Source organism: Rhinolophus sinicus, linkage group LG11 (genome assembly GCF_036562045.2).
Source record: "Rhinolophus sinicus isolate RSC01 linkage group LG11, ASM3656204v1, whole genome shotgun sequence".
NCBI lineage: Eukaryota > Metazoa > Chordata > Mammalia > Chiroptera > Rhinolophidae > Rhinolophus > Rhinolophus sinicus.
In genome coordinates, this window is record NC_133760.1 from 62092309 (window position 1) to 62110433 (window position 18125).

Consider the following 18125-nt stretch of genomic DNA (forward strand, 5'->3'; position numbering starts at 1 on the left):
TGTACTTTTCTCCAGTAGGGTGGCAAATCTCAGCCTGGGTTTCTGAGTAACTATGAGAAGCAAATTCCCCTGCAATCCATGTTAGACAGAAAGCATCAATAAGAAATAAACCTTTTGACTTCAGCCACTGTGGTTTGCGGGGTTATATGTTATTGCAGACTAATCTAACCTATTCCGAATAAAACACCTATTTATTGTCTGCCTCTTGCGTTAGAAATTAGGCTTAATGAGGATCAGAATCTTGTATATCTTGCTTTATGTTATATGCCAGATATTTATCACTATACTAGCTCATAGTAGGTGCTCAATAAATAGTTCTTGAATTAATGGAGAGAATTATCTTAGCACAATTAAAGTTTTTGTTCTAATAAATGTTCCCTTCTGACAAAAATTTCTGTATCAGTCAAGATTCACTCAATGTTGCTACAGTAATAAACACTAACATCTCCATGTCTTGAACCAAGTTTAATTATTATTTTACTACATATCCATTATGGGATAACAAGGGAGCTCTGCTCATTCTAGTTCCTCAGGAACCCAGATTGACTGTAGCCACTGCTGCTGTCTTGAAAGTTGCTGGTTGCTATAGCAGAGGGATTAAAGAGCTCTGAGGCGTCTTGCACTGGCAAGCCTGGAAGTGATTTATATTACTTTTCATAATTAATAGGTCAAAATTAGTTACATGATATTACTCAACCGTAGAAAGCCAAGAAGAGCAATTCTCTCTTGTGCCCAAAATGGCAGACAAAAGGAAATATTTGTTGAACACCATAAAAAAAAAATAGGTTTCAAAAAAAAAAAGTAATGAAAATATTTGTGATTATCGAAGTGAAGGGGGAAATAAAACTGGGCTATATGATAGAAGTAATTGAGTGGGTGATCTGGGAGGCCTCTATGAGGAGGTGACATTTGCATTGAGACCTCAAAGATCAGAAGGAGTGAGCAAGAATTAAAAGAACATTCCAGACATGAAACAGCAAGCATAATGGCCCTAGGGTGGAAGGAGTTTGGTTTTTCCTGAAACAGGCAGAAGATGAGATCTATGGGAACCAAAAAGCTATGGAAGTGGGAGGGGCATGTCACGAGATAGGAGAGACGGTCAGGGTCAGATCATGGAGTATCCCGAAGTCCATAACAAATAATCAGGATTTTATCCTAAATGCAATAGGAAGCCACTGAAAGGTCTTAGGACAAGAAGTGCATGCTTGATTTATGTTCTAAAAAGGTAACTCTGGCTATGTGGGGAATCACTTGGAAAAGAGGAAGAGTAAAAATGGGGAGACCATCTAGGAGGCTCTGTAGCAGTGCAGAGATGATAGGGCTGGAAACAAGTGTGGCAGGGAGGGGTAAATCAGTAGTGAAGATGGCAAGAAGTGAACGATGTAAGATATATTTTGAAGTACTTACTGATGGATGGAATATGAGGGAAAGACAGGAGTTATTTATGATCTCCTTTGTCAAAGATAAAGCAAGACACTAGTTGAAGCGGCAAGGACAGATTTTTATCGGTAATAACTACTGCACTAGGGAAAGGAGTCTGCTGTGAACTGAACTCAGCTTTGCTTGGACAGGGATGAATAGGTGTTTTAAAGAGAGAATGAGAAATAGCATGAGTAGGGTATCAGTAGAGTCATGGGAGTGAAAAATTAAAAAGGGTTAGTCAGTATAAATGTGATTAGGCCAGATATGTCTGCTAGCTGGCAATTATCGAAGTTAGGATTCTACCCTCCTACAGAGACTGGGAGGTAGATATCCTATCCTCAAGGGTTGGCTGGGACAAATGGGAAACAAACAAACAAACAAAAATATATATATATACGTATATATGTGTATATATATATATGTATATATATATGTATATATATATATATTTTTTTTTTTTTGGTAGCTTTGAGTTTTATCAAGCAGGAAATTTAAGGAGGACTAGGGGAATCTTAGGGATGTGGTCTTGAGCTGTTAGAAACTGTTAGTCTTTATAGATCAAGATTGAGGCCTGGTCAAGAGAGGACTCAAAGGAACCTGGCTAGAGTTTGGCCAAGGAGAGAATCTTCGCCACAATGTGTTTGGTTTCAGTGACAGGATGATTGGTGGTGTCATTCACACAGAGGGGGAATTCTAAGGGACAATTAGGTTTAAAAATCTAGAGGAGATTAAATCCTATTTTGGTCATGTTAAGTTTGAGACATTCAAATGAGTAAGAGGTTAAATATAAGAATGAGTCACACAGAAGTCTGGACTAGAGCTATAAATCAAGAGCTGCCAGAGTGATTACATCAAAGATCACACAGGTAGGAGTTAAAGAGATTGGGGACTCCAGGATTTACCTAAGAAATTCCTCCTTGAAATTTGTTTCCAGAAGTGTAGCATCATTAGGTATATAATTAATTGTATTTCTAATGGCCACAAAGTACAATGAACAGAATTACAATCAATGCTGCTGTTAAATATTTGGAGATTTTTTTCGTCTTTTGATTTGAAACCTATCTCTATTTGCTGTCTCTAAATGATAGCCTGCCCCCCCCCCAATTACATTTATTGAACACTATTGTTTGCCATTTTACACATGTGGAAAACTGAAGAGAGAAGTTAAGTAACTTGCCTAAGGTGACACAAAATTAGTTCAGGGTTGGGTCCTGTATTGAAAACTAAGCAATCTGGTTCCAGAGTCTGTGTTCTGAACCCTTGTATTATATGGTAACAAGCATAGTTAAGTAGTTTGGTTTTATTTGTTTAATGGAACATAGTGACTTTAAATATATAATAGTTCAGTAAGTGTTTTTGTTGGATCTCTCTATGCTCATGTGTGTCTCTCTATGCTCTGTATCATTAGGGTTGAGGCACAATCCACCTGGTGGCTGTGCCTCGAGGTATTACAGCCAAATCCTAGGAAGAGTAGACTGGCTTCACTAGAAAGGTCCTGAAGCTTCAAACCCTTAAAAACACATGACCACAGAATTTTTAAAAGGGACAGTGAGGTTTGCTCTGCCCATAGCATCACACTGACGTCCTGGTCCATTTGCTGTCAAGGAAATGAGTCAAAAATTTTCCCCACCTCGGTGAAGTTTTCCTTCCGCAGAACATAGATGATTTGTAAGAGCCCAAGTGATGCTTGATAGAAGGGGAAGTGAGGAAAAGAGAGAGGGAGCTAAGGAAGGAAAGACAGGAGGGAAGGCATTCAAATCAAAGAGTCCTACTGGCCACTTTTAGGTGAGCAAGATGCCCTCCAAGGTTTTTTTCTTTTTGTTGTTAAGTTTTTCCCCCTTCCTGTGTGTAGCAACATCCTGACACCATCTGAAGCACTAACTCTCCAGCGTCACTTGCTTTCTGCCCTTCCAGTCCTCTGATCCCCGCCACCGGCCTTCCAGCCCCGCCCCCCCAGCCCCGCCCCATTCCTCCGCCTCCACGCATTGGCCCGCGGGCCTTGCCACTGCGCCTGCGCACACGGGTTGCTTCCCCCCGGGCCCTCGGGGCGGGGTCCTGAGAGCAGGGAGGGGAAGAGGAAGAGGAAGTTGGGGGCGGGTCCTAGCTGGGAGTGAACCGGAAGTGTAAACGCTCCTGCTGCTTCTCGGCCAGGCGGAACCTGTTCGGCTGGGCCCGGTGGCCGCAAAGAACTTTCTCCCGCCCTAACGGTTGCCACGGCCAAGTGCCTCACCCGCCTGGCAGCCTCACCCGCCTTCTCTTCTTCTCCCCTCAGGCTCGGCGCGGTCCTGTCTCCCTCTCGCCCGGCGGTATCCGCTTGCTGCCGCCACCGCCTCCTCGTCTTCTGCCCCGCCAACTGGCCCGCCCCGCTGCAGTAATGTGTGACAAGGAGTTCATGTGGGCCCTGAAAAACGGTGACTTGGATGAGGTGAAAGACTACGTGGCTAAGGTAAGCGGCGACGAGTGGGCGCGAGTACGGAGGTGGGATGGAGAGGAGGCTGAGGAAGCTGATGGAAGCGGGGCTGAACGGGGGTGGGGGTGGGGGTGGGGAGGGGAGACACATCCTGGATGGAGGTGGCACCGAGGCGAGAGGGGAGTCGGGGAGCCGCCCCACTGAAAGGGGGTCCTGATCCCACGGGCGCGTTCCGGGTCAGGTAACTGCTGTGTCGGTGCAGCCGGGCTCTTCTTGCTTCCTGACGGGGGAGGGGAGGAGAGGTAACCGGCCCTTTTGGAGTCACTTCTGAACGCGGATCCTGTGAGTTAGGCCCTCTTCTACGCCAGTTCGTTTGATCTTTCTTTGAATGAGGTAATTCTCCATCTCGAACCTGCCCATTATTACTAAGTGAAGTGGCCTAAGGGATGATGAGACTCGGAGGAACTTCTTTAATTCACGGTGCGGCCGGTTAGTGAATGTCACGTATTCATTCACCGTGAAAAAGGACCCGAAATAGCAACAGTTAAAATGATGAAACTTGGTGTCACTTCACTGCGTGGAGCCTTCGCTTTGGGTGTGGCCTTTTTTCCTCTCCTCCGCTGCAACAAATACAGATTTGCTTCAAGTGTCAGTTAGCATCTGGGGGTGTTGAAGATATCGGAGTAGTTTTCAGACAAGCGTGTTAACTTGAGTTACTCCAGCTTTCTCCTTGATTCCATCTGAAATGCTTACTCGGGCAGTGAATAGTAACGCGGTTTAGTCACAGTATGTTTAAGGGTAAAATCATGGTGAAGACAGCTAATCACAAAACAGAACGCAAAGTGTGAAACTGAATCCACATCCTAGTGGAGTGGTAAAATTCCAAGCTGGCCTGCCTTTGGGCCCTGAAACTGTGCTTTTTGTGTTGATGAGAGAACCTAATGTGATTCTGATACGATAATCTAAAGAGAACTCTTCCAAAGCAAAAGTGTAACTTTATGACATAACCCTGGAGAGCATGTGCTCACCTAAAAAGTGTGAAAACCCTGTCTAGGTTTCAGGTCTTGAGAGGCTGTGAACACTAGTGTGGTGCTGTGTTTTTGCTTCAGAGATCTATGTTAGGAAACAAGTAAGCAGAAGCAGAGTTTCTTAAAACTTGCAGGATTGTGCAGGTTAAACTATTGATAGTTTTTACTGTTTAATACCATTACAATTAGACTTATTGCGTGTAAATTACCTGCTTAGGTGTTATTTGCAGTGGATTTTTAGGACACTGTTCACTGCCTTCTCAGCTAGTGGCGGTCTGAAACCTGACTTACTGGATGTTTGTGTGAGATTAAAGGAAAGAAATTACTTGGAACACTTCAGTCCATGGTACACTTTCTAGTGGTGGGACATTGCAGTACTCTGGAAGTGAGTGGGCTTTTGTTTTTCTGTTATTGTGGAACCTTGGAATATGAAAAGTTGATCAGTACTAACGGAGCTTACAGTTAAAAAATAACACAATTTATGTAGTGTCTTCTTGATGGCATTATTTTATATCATCCTTGTGAGGCTTGTGAAGTAAGTCCTTTTATGAGTCCCATTTTACGGGTAAGATTACTGAGATGAGGGTACTTCAGGGAAAAAATCCAAAGTTACAGAGATAACAAGTGATGAAGCTAGAACTAAACTGCTGGCTCCAAAACTTAGACTCTGTCTGCTCCATGCAGTCTCTCACAATCTAAAATGTAATCGCAAAAGCATGATACCAAGATTTCTAGTAGGATATTTCCATGGTCAACATCCAGGCGGATAAATTATATATGAAGAGTTCTCAGTCGCACAAAAAAAATGTACGTAAAAATATGTACCAATAATAACGGATTAATTTGTTTTCAGGTAGTTTTTAAATTAGGTCATTATGTTCAGTTTGATTTCGTGTTTTTCCTATAACTACCAACTCTCATTAATAAAAAAAGATATATATGAAAGGGAGGGTAAACATTCAAAGAAAAGTAAAAGGCAGGTATTAACTGGTTTATCCAAAAAGGTTTGACTATAAACTAATCCTACGAAGAGATCATTGAGCTTTTTCTTTCTTAGTTTTTATGAGTAATTCGAGCCTCTTAAAATATATTTTGCTTTGTTAATGAAAAATAACAAAAAGTAACCCAAAACTAGCACTCCAGCTTTTGCTTACTGAGCTCCCTTATGGACACTCGCAAGTCCTTAGAACAGTGTCTTCTGCTTATTCATTGACTCATCTTTTTCATCCACCGACTTATGAACACTCATTCCTGTTTTCCGAGTTTATGTAATGTGCATTTATCTAAGTGTGTACGAAGCAAGTCCATGAAGAAACATGTGCACTTGTCTAGTGTTCCTTGTAAGGCGTGAGAGTCTTTAAAATGTTCCCGTCTGTACTCCTGTGAAGATCTCTCACATTCTTAACATATAAGAGTGGACCTGTAGGTGAAGCATTTTAGTATTCTCCCTTTCTAAATTAATAGTGTAAAAAATCAATGATTGTGTTTTTCTACCTGCTTCTGACTTCTGTATGGAAATCTGAAGTATGGCTGGGCATAAACTGTCAGTTTTGGGTAGGTTCTTGAACTCCAAAAAGTCAGTTCCGAGTTCCCAAATCATTGAAAATTGTATGGTTCTAAATGGGAAAAGCAGCATATAGAGAAATTTTAGATTACTCAATAATACATGTTTCTGTTTAATGTTAAGACAATATTGGAAACAGTTTGGCTTCTTGACTAACCTAAAGACCATACTTAGTTAATTCATCCATTGTTATTGGGCACCTTTCAGGTCCCGAGCACTTTGCTAGCTGGGCCTGGCATGATCGTGAAGAAGTTGGACACAATGCTCAGGAAAATTAAGCATCTATATTCAGCAGACCGGTGTGAAAAAATTTTCGTTCTTTTAAAGTACTACGCAAATTATAAGTAACATCTCACAAAATTCAGTTTGTTCAATTGAAAAACAAGTGAAAGCCAGTAAATAAGATATTCATGAGCAGCCACAGTGGATTTTCATAGCCCCATTTCCAATCTATATGCTTCCTCTGGGTGACATTATTTTTGCCTTTGTCTCCCATTTTTGCCTTGATGTTAATTTCTCCCACTGGAGTTAATTCAGCCCTTGCCTAAGCTGCAGACGGCCTAACGGATAGCTCTCTTCAGATAAATTCCAAATTGAGCTCATTTTCTTCTTTAGAACTGTTTCTATTTCTGTTGTCTCGATTTTGACTGATGACATCATGATCCAACCATTTCCCCAAACTAGAAATTCGGGAATTTTCTACCTTTTTAGTTTCTCTAATTTACTCCTTACTCTCCATTCTTACTGTTACTACTTTAGATTAGTTGTTGGCTTCTGTCCCGCCTGGACTGTCTTTTTCTTGACTGTAGTTTTCCCCTCCTGCCTGGTTAACGTGCACATCTTAGCTGGAGGGATCACTCTATAATGTGAATCTGAGCGGGTTATCCTTTTCAGCCAACCTCCTTCACGCCTCTTAAAATACTTTTGTGATCCCCATTATTTATTCTAAGAACGGCCAGCTCCTCCTTGGTTTGGCATGCTTGGTGTTACGATGTGGCCTCTGCCTACCTACCTTTTAAACTCTCTACCAGCAGCATGTGCTCCAGACCCTGCCGTGCTGTTTCTTTCTTGTATGTATATCTTTACAGGTGCTTCGTCATCCTCCTCGTCCAAGGCTGCTCACTTTATTCCCCAACCTGTGAGCTCCTGTTTATCCTCTTAGCTTAAATATCACCTCCTCCAGAAAAACATTTTGACTTCAAGGGGAGCACTGCTGCTTTTACTGTTTCACTTATCAAATTGCTGTTTTGTTTACATGTCTGTTTTTAATTAGGAGCTGAGCCTCTGGTGGGTCAATACTATATATATTCTTTTTCATCTTTGTACCTCCAGTACAGTGCCAAGAAATTTCACACATTAAAAGCATATGTTCCAAATAAGAAATTATTTTTATTCTTAACTTAGCTATAGTTACAACATACTTTGTTAGTTATATAATGATAATTATCATTGATGGATGATTTATATTGCCAGGTACATATAAAGCAGTCTGCGAGATTTTTACCTAAATTTTCATTTGCTTTTACCACAGCATTCCAGAATAGGTAATATTATTCCCATTTTGAGGACGAGGAAATTGAAGCTTAGAGAAGTTAAGTAATTTAACAAGGTCACAAAGTAAGAAGCACAACTGGGATTTAAACCCAGAGCTGACAAGCTGTAGCCCATATATTTTTCACCATGTCAGTCTGCCTTGAAATGGTTTCTTAGCTCATAGTAGGTTAGAATCAGCACATTAAGAAAATGAGAACGGGGCTTGCAAGAGCAGGCACAAATTATCTCTATGAATGAAGAGTAGAAAAATGGCTACAATTTAAAAAAATTGAATGTGACAACCTGAAAATAAGTAGGGACAAACAGCTCTGTAAACTTCAGATCTCATCAGAAGCTGTCTTTGCTCAGGGCGTGTCCATAAAGAGACTATTTGATAGCTTGTGGAAATTTTTATAGTCGCACATAATCTTATTACAATTTATTTTTATAATTCTGATCGTATATAGTACAGAAAAAAATCAGATTGTGTCTGTTTGCCTTAGGAAGAAACAAAAGTAAAGTATTGTGATTTCTATTCTTAATAGTTTATTTAAATAGCACTTTTTTCAAAAATTATGTTCTTCAAATGTTACATATTTGAGCACTGTGATGCTGTGTACAGGTATAATATAATTTACTTATCCCATCAACCCTTAAGCATAACCCCATTTTAGAGATTTTAGAGATGGAGAGACAGAGGCAAAGATTAAATAACTTGCCCGAGGTCATAAAGCTCTTGAGTAGTGAAGCTGAGATTTTAACTGAGTCTCTGACTTCAAAGCTCCTTGCTATTACACTTCATACCTTTCACCTTCATTTCTCAGTAATGCTAGATAATCAGGGGATACTGTATTACTGAGTACATAAGTGCTAAAAATTATCACAGCAGTTCAAACCTATGGAATTTTACTAACCATTGTCACCCTAATAAATTTTAATTTAAAAAAAAAGAACTCATAAAAAACTAATAATCACAGCACGATGGTAATTCTCCTTTGAGACTCTTCAGAAGTGACCTTTGTGGAAGGTTTTGTGGATCCAGCTCTCTTAGAGGTGAATGCTTGTGAATTGTATTGATAAGTAGTCCCATATAATCTCCAGTAGGTCTGATACATGTACTCTTTGTTTACTACATGTGCTTCCATTTCACTTGCTGTGAAATACTATACACCAGGTCTCTAACTTCCCTTTCTTTGTGGTTTCCTTTCCCTCTCCAGCCCCCATTCTAATTACATCTGCCTTTGACACTGATAGGTTTGAAAAGCAACAATTGTGCACCCGGTGAGAGGATAGGATCTCTTGAACCTGAGAAAAGTATCAGCTCTAATCTTGAGAAATTGCAAGACTTATTGGGATCACTTTTTACTTCCTAATAAAACGGGCAGTTTAAAAGACATCCCTGTTTAGTCTATCTTGCAATTATTAGTTTTATTCTGTTTCCTTTTTTCTTTTTTTAAACTATCAGTTTCATATCATAAAAATTTTTCACTGTGTTATGCCCTTCTTAAAGTAGGGCTGGTGACTCAGAAAGCAAATATATCATCTTGTATAAGACATGTGCTCTCAGTAGATACAGAAAATTCAGTCTTTCTGTTAGTCTTTTACTCTCCTTTCTTTGCATATAAAATAAAGGAAGATCTTTTTTATGTTAGAAGGCAAGTGTTCACACAGATATCTGTAGTGTTTTGTATATGTAGTGTTTTGCTTTGAGATTTTTAAACACTGTCCTTTAATGTGGACAATTAAAAGTGTAATAAAGCTGATTTAAATTATAAAATAATATATGCTTATTATTTAAAAGATAAAGTTGCTTTGAATAGAATAAAGTGAAACAAAGTGTCCCATTGCCTATTCCCCCTACCCAGATAGTATCTTTCTTTAAAATATAAAACTTAATTAGGTATTTGTAAGACAGGAAAGTATAAAAAAGATAAAAATTGGCCCACGATTCTACTATCTAGATTAATTCCTGTTAACTTTAAAAAGTAAAATTAAATTAATTCAGGTACAGGTTAGAAAAGGTAACAGCTGTGACTTCCTTCCCTAGTCCCTGTGAACAAAGTGAGCCATTCTTAACAAGGTCATGTAACTAATTTCAGGAAAACATTGGAAATTCACTCACTCATCCACTTCCCCACTTAAAAATTCTATGCACACTTCTGCACTTTGCTTTTTTAAATTCTTTAATAGTTCACCTTAGGTTCCACATTGAAATTGATTCATCTGCCCCCCTTTTTCAAAATGGTACATAGTATTCCATTTTACGGGCATACCACAATTTAACTAGTGCTCTATGATACACTTTTTCTTTCCAGCTTATTTTTGTAATTAAACAATGTTACAGTGATTACCTTTGTATATATTCCTGGACAACTTTGAGACTGTTTCCATATTACCTTCCTGATGAGTTTTATCAGCTTAGGCGCCATCAGCAGTGCGTGAGACCAGATCATCCCCTCACAGTATCTGTAGCACTGGGCAGCATCAAACTTCAGTTTTTGCCATTTTAGTAGGTAGAAAATGATATGTTGCCGTGATTTGCATTTCTTTAATAAAGAAATCAATATCTTATTAAAACTTAATTAGTATTTGTATCCTTTTCTCCAGATTTCTTGCTTATATATTTTGTTCATTTTTTTATTTGGTAGTTGGTTGTTTTTTATTGATTTGTATGGCTCCTTTACAAATTAAGGGAGTTAGTTTTTTATCATATTTTTTTTGCAAATATTTTTCCCAGTTTGTCTCTTGACTTCATGTATTTTGTTGTTCTGCAACAGACTTTACATTTAATGTAGTTAAATATATTACTTTTTCCCTCTTTTGTGACACGTATTTTTGTGTCCCGTTTACAGAGACCTATTCTGATATTTTAAATATGGTCTTGAACTTTTTTTTTTTCATGTTTTGCTTTTTAGGCATTTGATTCTTCTGTTATTTATTTTAAAGTAAGGCATAAAATAGGAATATAGTTTACTTGTGTATTTCTTTTTGTAATAGTTCCCACACCATTCATTGTATAATTCCTCTACCTACTAATCTGAACTTTATCATAAACAGAATTCTGATATGTGTTTGGATTTCTTACTCTTTTGCTATCCATATTAAACTGTTCTAATGATCATAGCTTCATAATGTGTTTTAGTATGGAATAAAGCCACTTTGCCTCTTACATTCTCTTTAGAATTTTTGCAGATGGTTCCTTTAAGCTTTGTTCCTTTTCCTATGATCTCAGAAAAAATATAAGTATCGTTTGGACCTACCTCACATTTAACCCATATATCTTCATAAGCATTAAACTTTTTTTTTTTTCCTGGCATGCGGGCATCATGTTATCTGAAGAACATAATGCTTTAGCTTTTTAATTCTTTATGAGGTATCTTAGGATAGGAGGATATGGTGGTGTGGGAATATTCTATATCATAGTATTTGAAACAGTGAAATATGTTTACATAATCAAATCATATCAGAATTGATAATTAAGAGTTACTTTATGGTATTACATCAAAAGCCGCCTTGTGACGAGAAATATTGCTGAAAGTAAGTTTTTTGCAATTGTATCTTTATTGCAGTTGATCCCTGAATAGTGTGAGGTTTATGGGTGCCAACCCCAGCACATTAGAAAATCCATGTATAATTTTTCATTCTCTCAAAACTTAACTACTGTCACCCCTCAGTATCCTCAGAAATTGGTTCCAGGACTCCCCATACATACCAAAATCTGCAGATGCCCCAATCTGTTACATAAAGGGCGATGCAGGGCTGACTGCATATTTATTTAAAAAATTCACGTAAAAGTGGGCCTGCATATTCAAACTCGCGTTGTTCAAGGGTCAACTGTATGTATAATTCTGATAAGCTTGGAAGCTTGATTTTTTTTTTTAAGTCCATAAAACATTACAAGGGTGGAAAGGAGCTGTGATTCCTGAAATCAGTGAGAGAAGAAATCAAAACAAGAAGCTGACCCAAGAAAACAAAGGGGCAAAAAGTCATGTTACCTTCAAGTTCCAGAGGCCTGTACAATAATTAACATATATAAATACAACCTCAAGCTTCAAGAAAAGTGTATATTTGGTCTACTTTTCTCTCATTTAAAAAGTCAGAGATGTGTGTGATATATTTTGGAAAGATTTCTATTTGACTATATAAAATAGTGGAACGTTTTAATACTTAGGTCAAAACTCTTGGCCATCTAAAAAATTAGGTATCAAAAAAACCCAAAACATAGTACAATATTATCCTTTGGGGATTTGAAAGTGCATTGTTGGTGAAACTGTAGTGTAAAGCTTAAACGTATTGGCTTTGCAATTAAACCCTACAGCTCTGGCCCTCTTACTGACTGGATCGCTTTGGGTGACATAGTTAACTGCTCAGAACTTGAGTTTCCTTAATTGGGAAAAAATGAGGGTAAGAGTAGTAATACCTACTTCATACGTGTAGCCTACCATTTTCCCTGGCACATGGTGAATGCTGATAAGTGTTAGCCATTGTTAATGATTATAACCATAAACTTGGAAGCAAAACTACTTACAAAGTCATCTAGTTCACCTCCCTTATACGGTCGATACGGAAAAATTAGCTGTTAAAGGCTTGGCCAGGATCACACTGCTAATTAGGATTAGGACTTTAATTCAGTTTTCATGAACCTGAACAGGTGTTTTTCCTACTACATTACGGTGTTTTCTAATGAAATACTTTGTACTAGCTATTAGCTTCTATTGGAATATTCTTTTTTGCCCCACCCCATGTGCTTGGTAAATTTCTGCTTGTTTTTAAAGTTTTTGTTCTGCTTGGCATTCCCTGACTGTGCAGTTAATCCCTCATTTAATGCCAGCATGGTATCTAATGTAGAGCTTTCCTGTTACTGTGTATGCTCTAGTGTAGAGTTTCTTAAACTTGAGAGCTATGGGCTCCTGACTTGACTGGCAAGTCACTGGACTTGAATCTGAAAAACAGGCTTAATAAACTTAGACCTTCTGTGGAATATGTCTTAAGTTTTGAATGTTCAAAAAGAGTTTTGTCTTGATGGCTGGTTTAAAAAAACAAAGGTGCATGTAGTGATATGGATTATCTGTTACCATTTAGATATGTCAATAGTGCCTCTCAAACTTGAGTACTCAGAGACTCTTCCCCCCCAATAATTCTGCAGAGATTGATTTACGATACAGTGTTTTTACTGGAGCATTTGTCTTTGGATGGGGAGTGGGGGTTTCCCAGCATTTGAAACCCCTTCCTGTGTTTGAGGACTTGCCTGGTGTGAATCTTGGTGAAGTGCAAAGCCTGGCTTCAACCACAACAAAAGCCCAAAAGACAAATATATCGCTTTCTCCCGCCCACATTTAGGAAATGGGTCTGTAACCCAAACACGACTAATTAGATGCTTTTATGAGGAGCTCATACAAAGATTCAGGCACAGTAAAATGTAGCAGCAGCAATAAAATATAGTTACTAAAAACGTAAGTAGTGGTGTCCCTCATGTAGCATCTCTTCTGTGCCCACGTGGTTCTTGTGACAGATTTTCATTTTATTTCTTACTTTCAAACCGTCCTGGTTTGTGAGCATTTCCTGAGCCTGGTTCTTCAACATTCCCAGCAATTCTGAGCCACTTTTAACATCTGTTTAGTGCATTGCATTTCTGTTCGTCGGTATGAATTGGTTTCTGTTCCTGCAATTAAGAACCCCATATTAATTTTCCCTGCCTGTCTCCCCTGTTGTGCTGTGAGCTTTTTGAAGATAGAAATTATCTTTGTATTCCCAATATTTATCACATTGTCTCTTGCTGCCGTGTAGTTTAGTTAAATTTGGGTTGAGATGGTATTTCTAGGAATTAACCCTTTCATTGTTTTCAAAGTTGTTTTTACCATACACCTCTTTATAACAGATGTTCTTAATATATTTTCTTTCATTTCCTCTTTTGGAAATAGCTCTAAGTTTTCAAATTCTTTATTGTTTTAAACTCAGTGAACTTTGTCCAACTTTTCCACATTACTACAGTAGTTGTGGAATGTAGTTTTGACAATTGTTGTATAAATATTAACACCAACTTCCACTTGTAATCTCTCATGGCCATCATTTTAGAATTTCAGTTAAGAATTTTTAAAACCAACACATCTCAGTAAAAGTACAGATGATTTTTATGCTTGTTCCTTTGTGAAGAATAAGAATCATCAGTGCTTTCTTCGTTGCTATTAATGAGAAAATATTAAAACCTGTACTTAATGCCACATATAACAATATAAAAGTATGTGGACCATCAAACCAATAAAATTGAAAGCTTTCTAGCTGCAAACTAAGTCCTTAGAGAACCTTTATTATTCTTTTAAAGCCCTCTGTAGAAGAGTAATTATATTTTCACTTTAGATTCCAGTAGACCTCGGTCTAACTCTCAACCTTACCACTTAAGGTAAAGTTATTTAATTTCATCAAACATCAGCTTTCTCATCTGCAAATGGGGATTATACTAGTACCCCATTCATATTTTGTCTAATTTTAAAAAGAGATAGTGAATGTAAAATTCACAAAACAATGCCTAACACATTGTGACTGTTTGCTGTGTGTGTTTTTATGTAGATTCTTTCCTAAGAGATGAATAGTTGTGATTAGAGACTGAATGGCTTTATGACCCAGGTCTGCTGTTGTGCAAAAGCAGCCATAGATGATACATAAACAAATGAGGATCTCTGTTCCAGTAAAACTTTATTTACAGAAACAGGCAGAGGCTGGATTTGGCCAGTGGGTCATTGTTTGCTTACTTCTGCATTACATTGAAGTTGCAAAAACTGGGTTGTCTGATAAACTAAATTTCGTTTATTTCCTCAAGTTTTTCAGATCTAAAATAATTTAAACGTATAATCAAATAACTTATTTTGGGAATCAGCATTTCCAAAAATATGATTCAGAAATCTTTATGGTTGAAAGGTACTGAACTGTAAGGAAAAGCAAGGCATGGAAAGCCATGTGTAGATAGGGAAGAGAAAGAGAAAGGTTGAGTGAAATTCTATAAAAGAAAAAGCATAGGATCTTTACAGTAAATTTGAACCTTAGGCAAAAGGCAAAGAATATTCTGAAAATTAGGAATTGTTACTTGTAAATATGTGAACAGGAACTAATTTAGATCCTTAAACTGAAAGGGACTTCTGCAACATCTTTTCAGTTATCAAAGGTCATCCTTCATGACTGGTAGTCTTCTCTCCCCAGCCCTAGTGCCAGCCCTGTGCCCTGGCTTGATTTCCAACTCCAGAAGTGAAAGAGAAGGCAGTTAGCACAGTTTTCACTGGTTCATTCATAATTCATTCAGCAAATATCATTTGAGCACCTACAGTGCCTGCCATTGTATTCAGTAGCCATGGAAATACAATAATGAATAATTCTTCTGAGAATGAGTTTTCTTTGGTAGGTTCAGTTAATAGGGTATATAGGTCAAACGAGAAATAAGATAGTTGTATGGGTTCTGGATAAATTATTTCCCTGTTTAATGCATGACATGTAAGTAAAACTTAGAAAGCAACTATGTATGTATTGGAAAAACATACAACTGTATGTATAAGAAAAGACAGAGCCTGAGAGCCAAAAAAAAAGCCATATTTGGTTGCAGTATAGAGGAGAATCAACATCAAATGGAAATTTTAATAGAAAGGAATCAACACCAAATCGAACATTATATTCAAAACCGTAGCTAATGGGAACAGAATGCTTTCTCTTTGAGTACTTACTCTATGCCAGGCATGGTCCTACATAATAAATATAATATAGATATGCATATAATTTAATCCTCACAACCACCCAGGTAGGCCTCTCCATTTTATAGTTAGGGAAATGGAAATTAAGTAACTTGCCTGACATCCTACAACTGATACCATAAGTAGAAGGACGGGATTTGATCTTACTCATTCTAAAAGAATATTATTCCCATCATTTTAGTTGAAATGTTTCACAACAACTAATGAACTACATAGATGAAAAAATTTGAAAATTAAGTATTATAGTAGATAAAGCATTGAGATCGAACCAGCAAATAATAGGGACGAACATAGAAGTTTGAACTGATAAATAGAAATCGAAGTTTTCTGAACTGAGAAAAAGACCCCAAGATTGGAAATAGAAAGTCTCCACATTTCTATTCAAAATTAATAAGGACAAATGAGGAGCAAGACACATCCTAGCTAAAATGATTAACTACAAAGGATTTTTGTTTTAATCTATTAATTTCTGGGCAAAATATTCAAGTTGTCATTCATATATGATGGCAACAGAAAAACGATCTTAAAATATATATCATCCCTTTGCACTCAATAAATACATTGCTACAGAGATCACGTCTGAAAATTTAGGGATTGAATTTTTCTTTCCCTGTTTCTCATTCACCCCTCCCCCTCTTTCCTTCCTTTCTCCCTCTTATCTAGGGCTTATTTGCAGATGTAGCCTTTAGGAATGTAAACCATTGGGTTGGAACATGAGCTATTTCCCTGGCTACATAAGATTTTTAGAAATAAATTCCAACTCTGGAGCCATGAATTATAGTTTCTTGAAAATAAAGCTACTTTTTGATCATATTAATCTTTTGTCCAAATTGAGATACTATTATACTGTTTTGAATGAATTTTCTTAATTGTGGTAGTTTTTCTTTGTAAAAAATACATACATTTTGTTAAATTTTTAATTTTATACCACTAGTAAAAATTTTTTTTTAAATACTTCACTATTTGCAATTAGAAAATGTGACTAAAGAAAAATAAAGTGTGATTTTAATAAGTAAATCAGTTGTATAAAACTAAGTCACTGAAGTAGTCACTTAAAAAAAAGCTTAAATTAAAAGTTCTGTGTAGATGTATAGATGGAATATACTACCATGTTTCCCCAAAAATAAGACTTAGCCGGACCATCAGCTTTAATGCATCCAGCTAGGTCTTATTTTCGGAGAAACATGGTATGTAGATTTGGGGCCTTAACGATCACAACTTCCATTTAAAAACTTTTTGTTAGTAAGAAAGATAGATGCGTAACCCCTTTTGGTTGAAAATACTTTGAATTATGCATTACTTTTGCACTTAAATTTTTTTTTCTAGCTCACATGTCTTTTACTTCCATTAGTTCTTGGTGATACTGGTAAGTAAACTAATGAAAACGAACCTTTAATGTGAATATATATTTCAGAATCTTGAATAGCCCTGTGTTAAGAATTCCAGAGACAGAAATACATAATCATTTGTTTAACTATGTTAAAAACACAGGACTTTTGTAGTTTTCATTCTTAAACAAGGTATATGTATTTTGCTGCGAACAATTTTTTTTTTTCTTTTGGCCACTCAGCCATCACTGCCATTCAAATCTGTTGTGTAGTAATTTTGTCAGTGAAAATAACCCTCAATTGGGAACATGTCTGCCATGATTTTAGAAGGCGATCACTTTGGTCAGGATCAGCCTGGTATGGAGTTTAACTAGTAATAAGAAATTATTCTTCGAAGCACATGTTTTATGAGGATGCATTATCATATATTTCTTAAATAGGTGCTCATTAAATAAGTGATTATTTGTTATGGGTATTGTTCATTACTTTGAAATAAATTCATATTTATAATATTGAAAGTTTGATGCTTTTGGTGGGACAGACCTTTCATTTAACTTTGTAGAAAATATGTAGAGTAAGAGCAAGTTGATTTTATACTTCTCAGACCTACTTTTCTGTTGTGCCATCCATCAGTTTTTTCCTGTATGATCAAGTTCCAGATAAAATATGGAAGTGTTATCATCTTTATGTTGCTTTGCCTCTCAGTGGTGGATTACACGTTAGAATCCGTTGCTATGTTGTAATTTAGAATTCTGGTACTGTTTTACCCACTTGTGTCACCAGTACAGTAATACTAGATTCTTTTGGCAAAATTTGATCCTACGGTAAGGGCTTTTAACCTTGAGGGCCAGAGTAGAGGGCAGAGCTGAGGGAGGATTGTTGGAAAGGAGGGTCCACAGCATTCACCCGATTCTCAAAAGGATCTGTCATTTAAAAAATGTTAGTAAACACCGCAGTCTTAAGGAATTCTGAATTCTAAGTGGAGAATTGTAATACTTAGCTGTAACTGATTTGTTTAGGGACATTGACTCAATTGTATAGAATTTGTTAAATTTAATAGTTTTGCTGCATTCTGTCAGTCCGGGGTCTAGTGTTAATTTACAT

At 37.3% G+C, this 18125-nt stretch overlaps 1 protein-coding gene across 1 annotated transcript in view; it reads left to right on the forward strand.

Annotated features, from left to right (window-relative positions):
* The first annotated feature begins 3528 nt into the window (after nucleotides 1–3528).
* The window catches only part of MTPN (myotrophin), a 53469-nt gene continuing 38872 nt past the window's right edge, over nucleotides 3529–18125 (forward strand). The window contains exon 1 of the mRNA XM_019750636.2: nucleotides 3529–3868. Within this exon, the coding sequence (XP_019606195.1) occupies nucleotides 3797–3868 (72 nt within the window). The 5' untranslated portion in view covers nucleotides 3529–3796. The remainder of the gene's footprint in view (nucleotides 3869–18125) is intronic.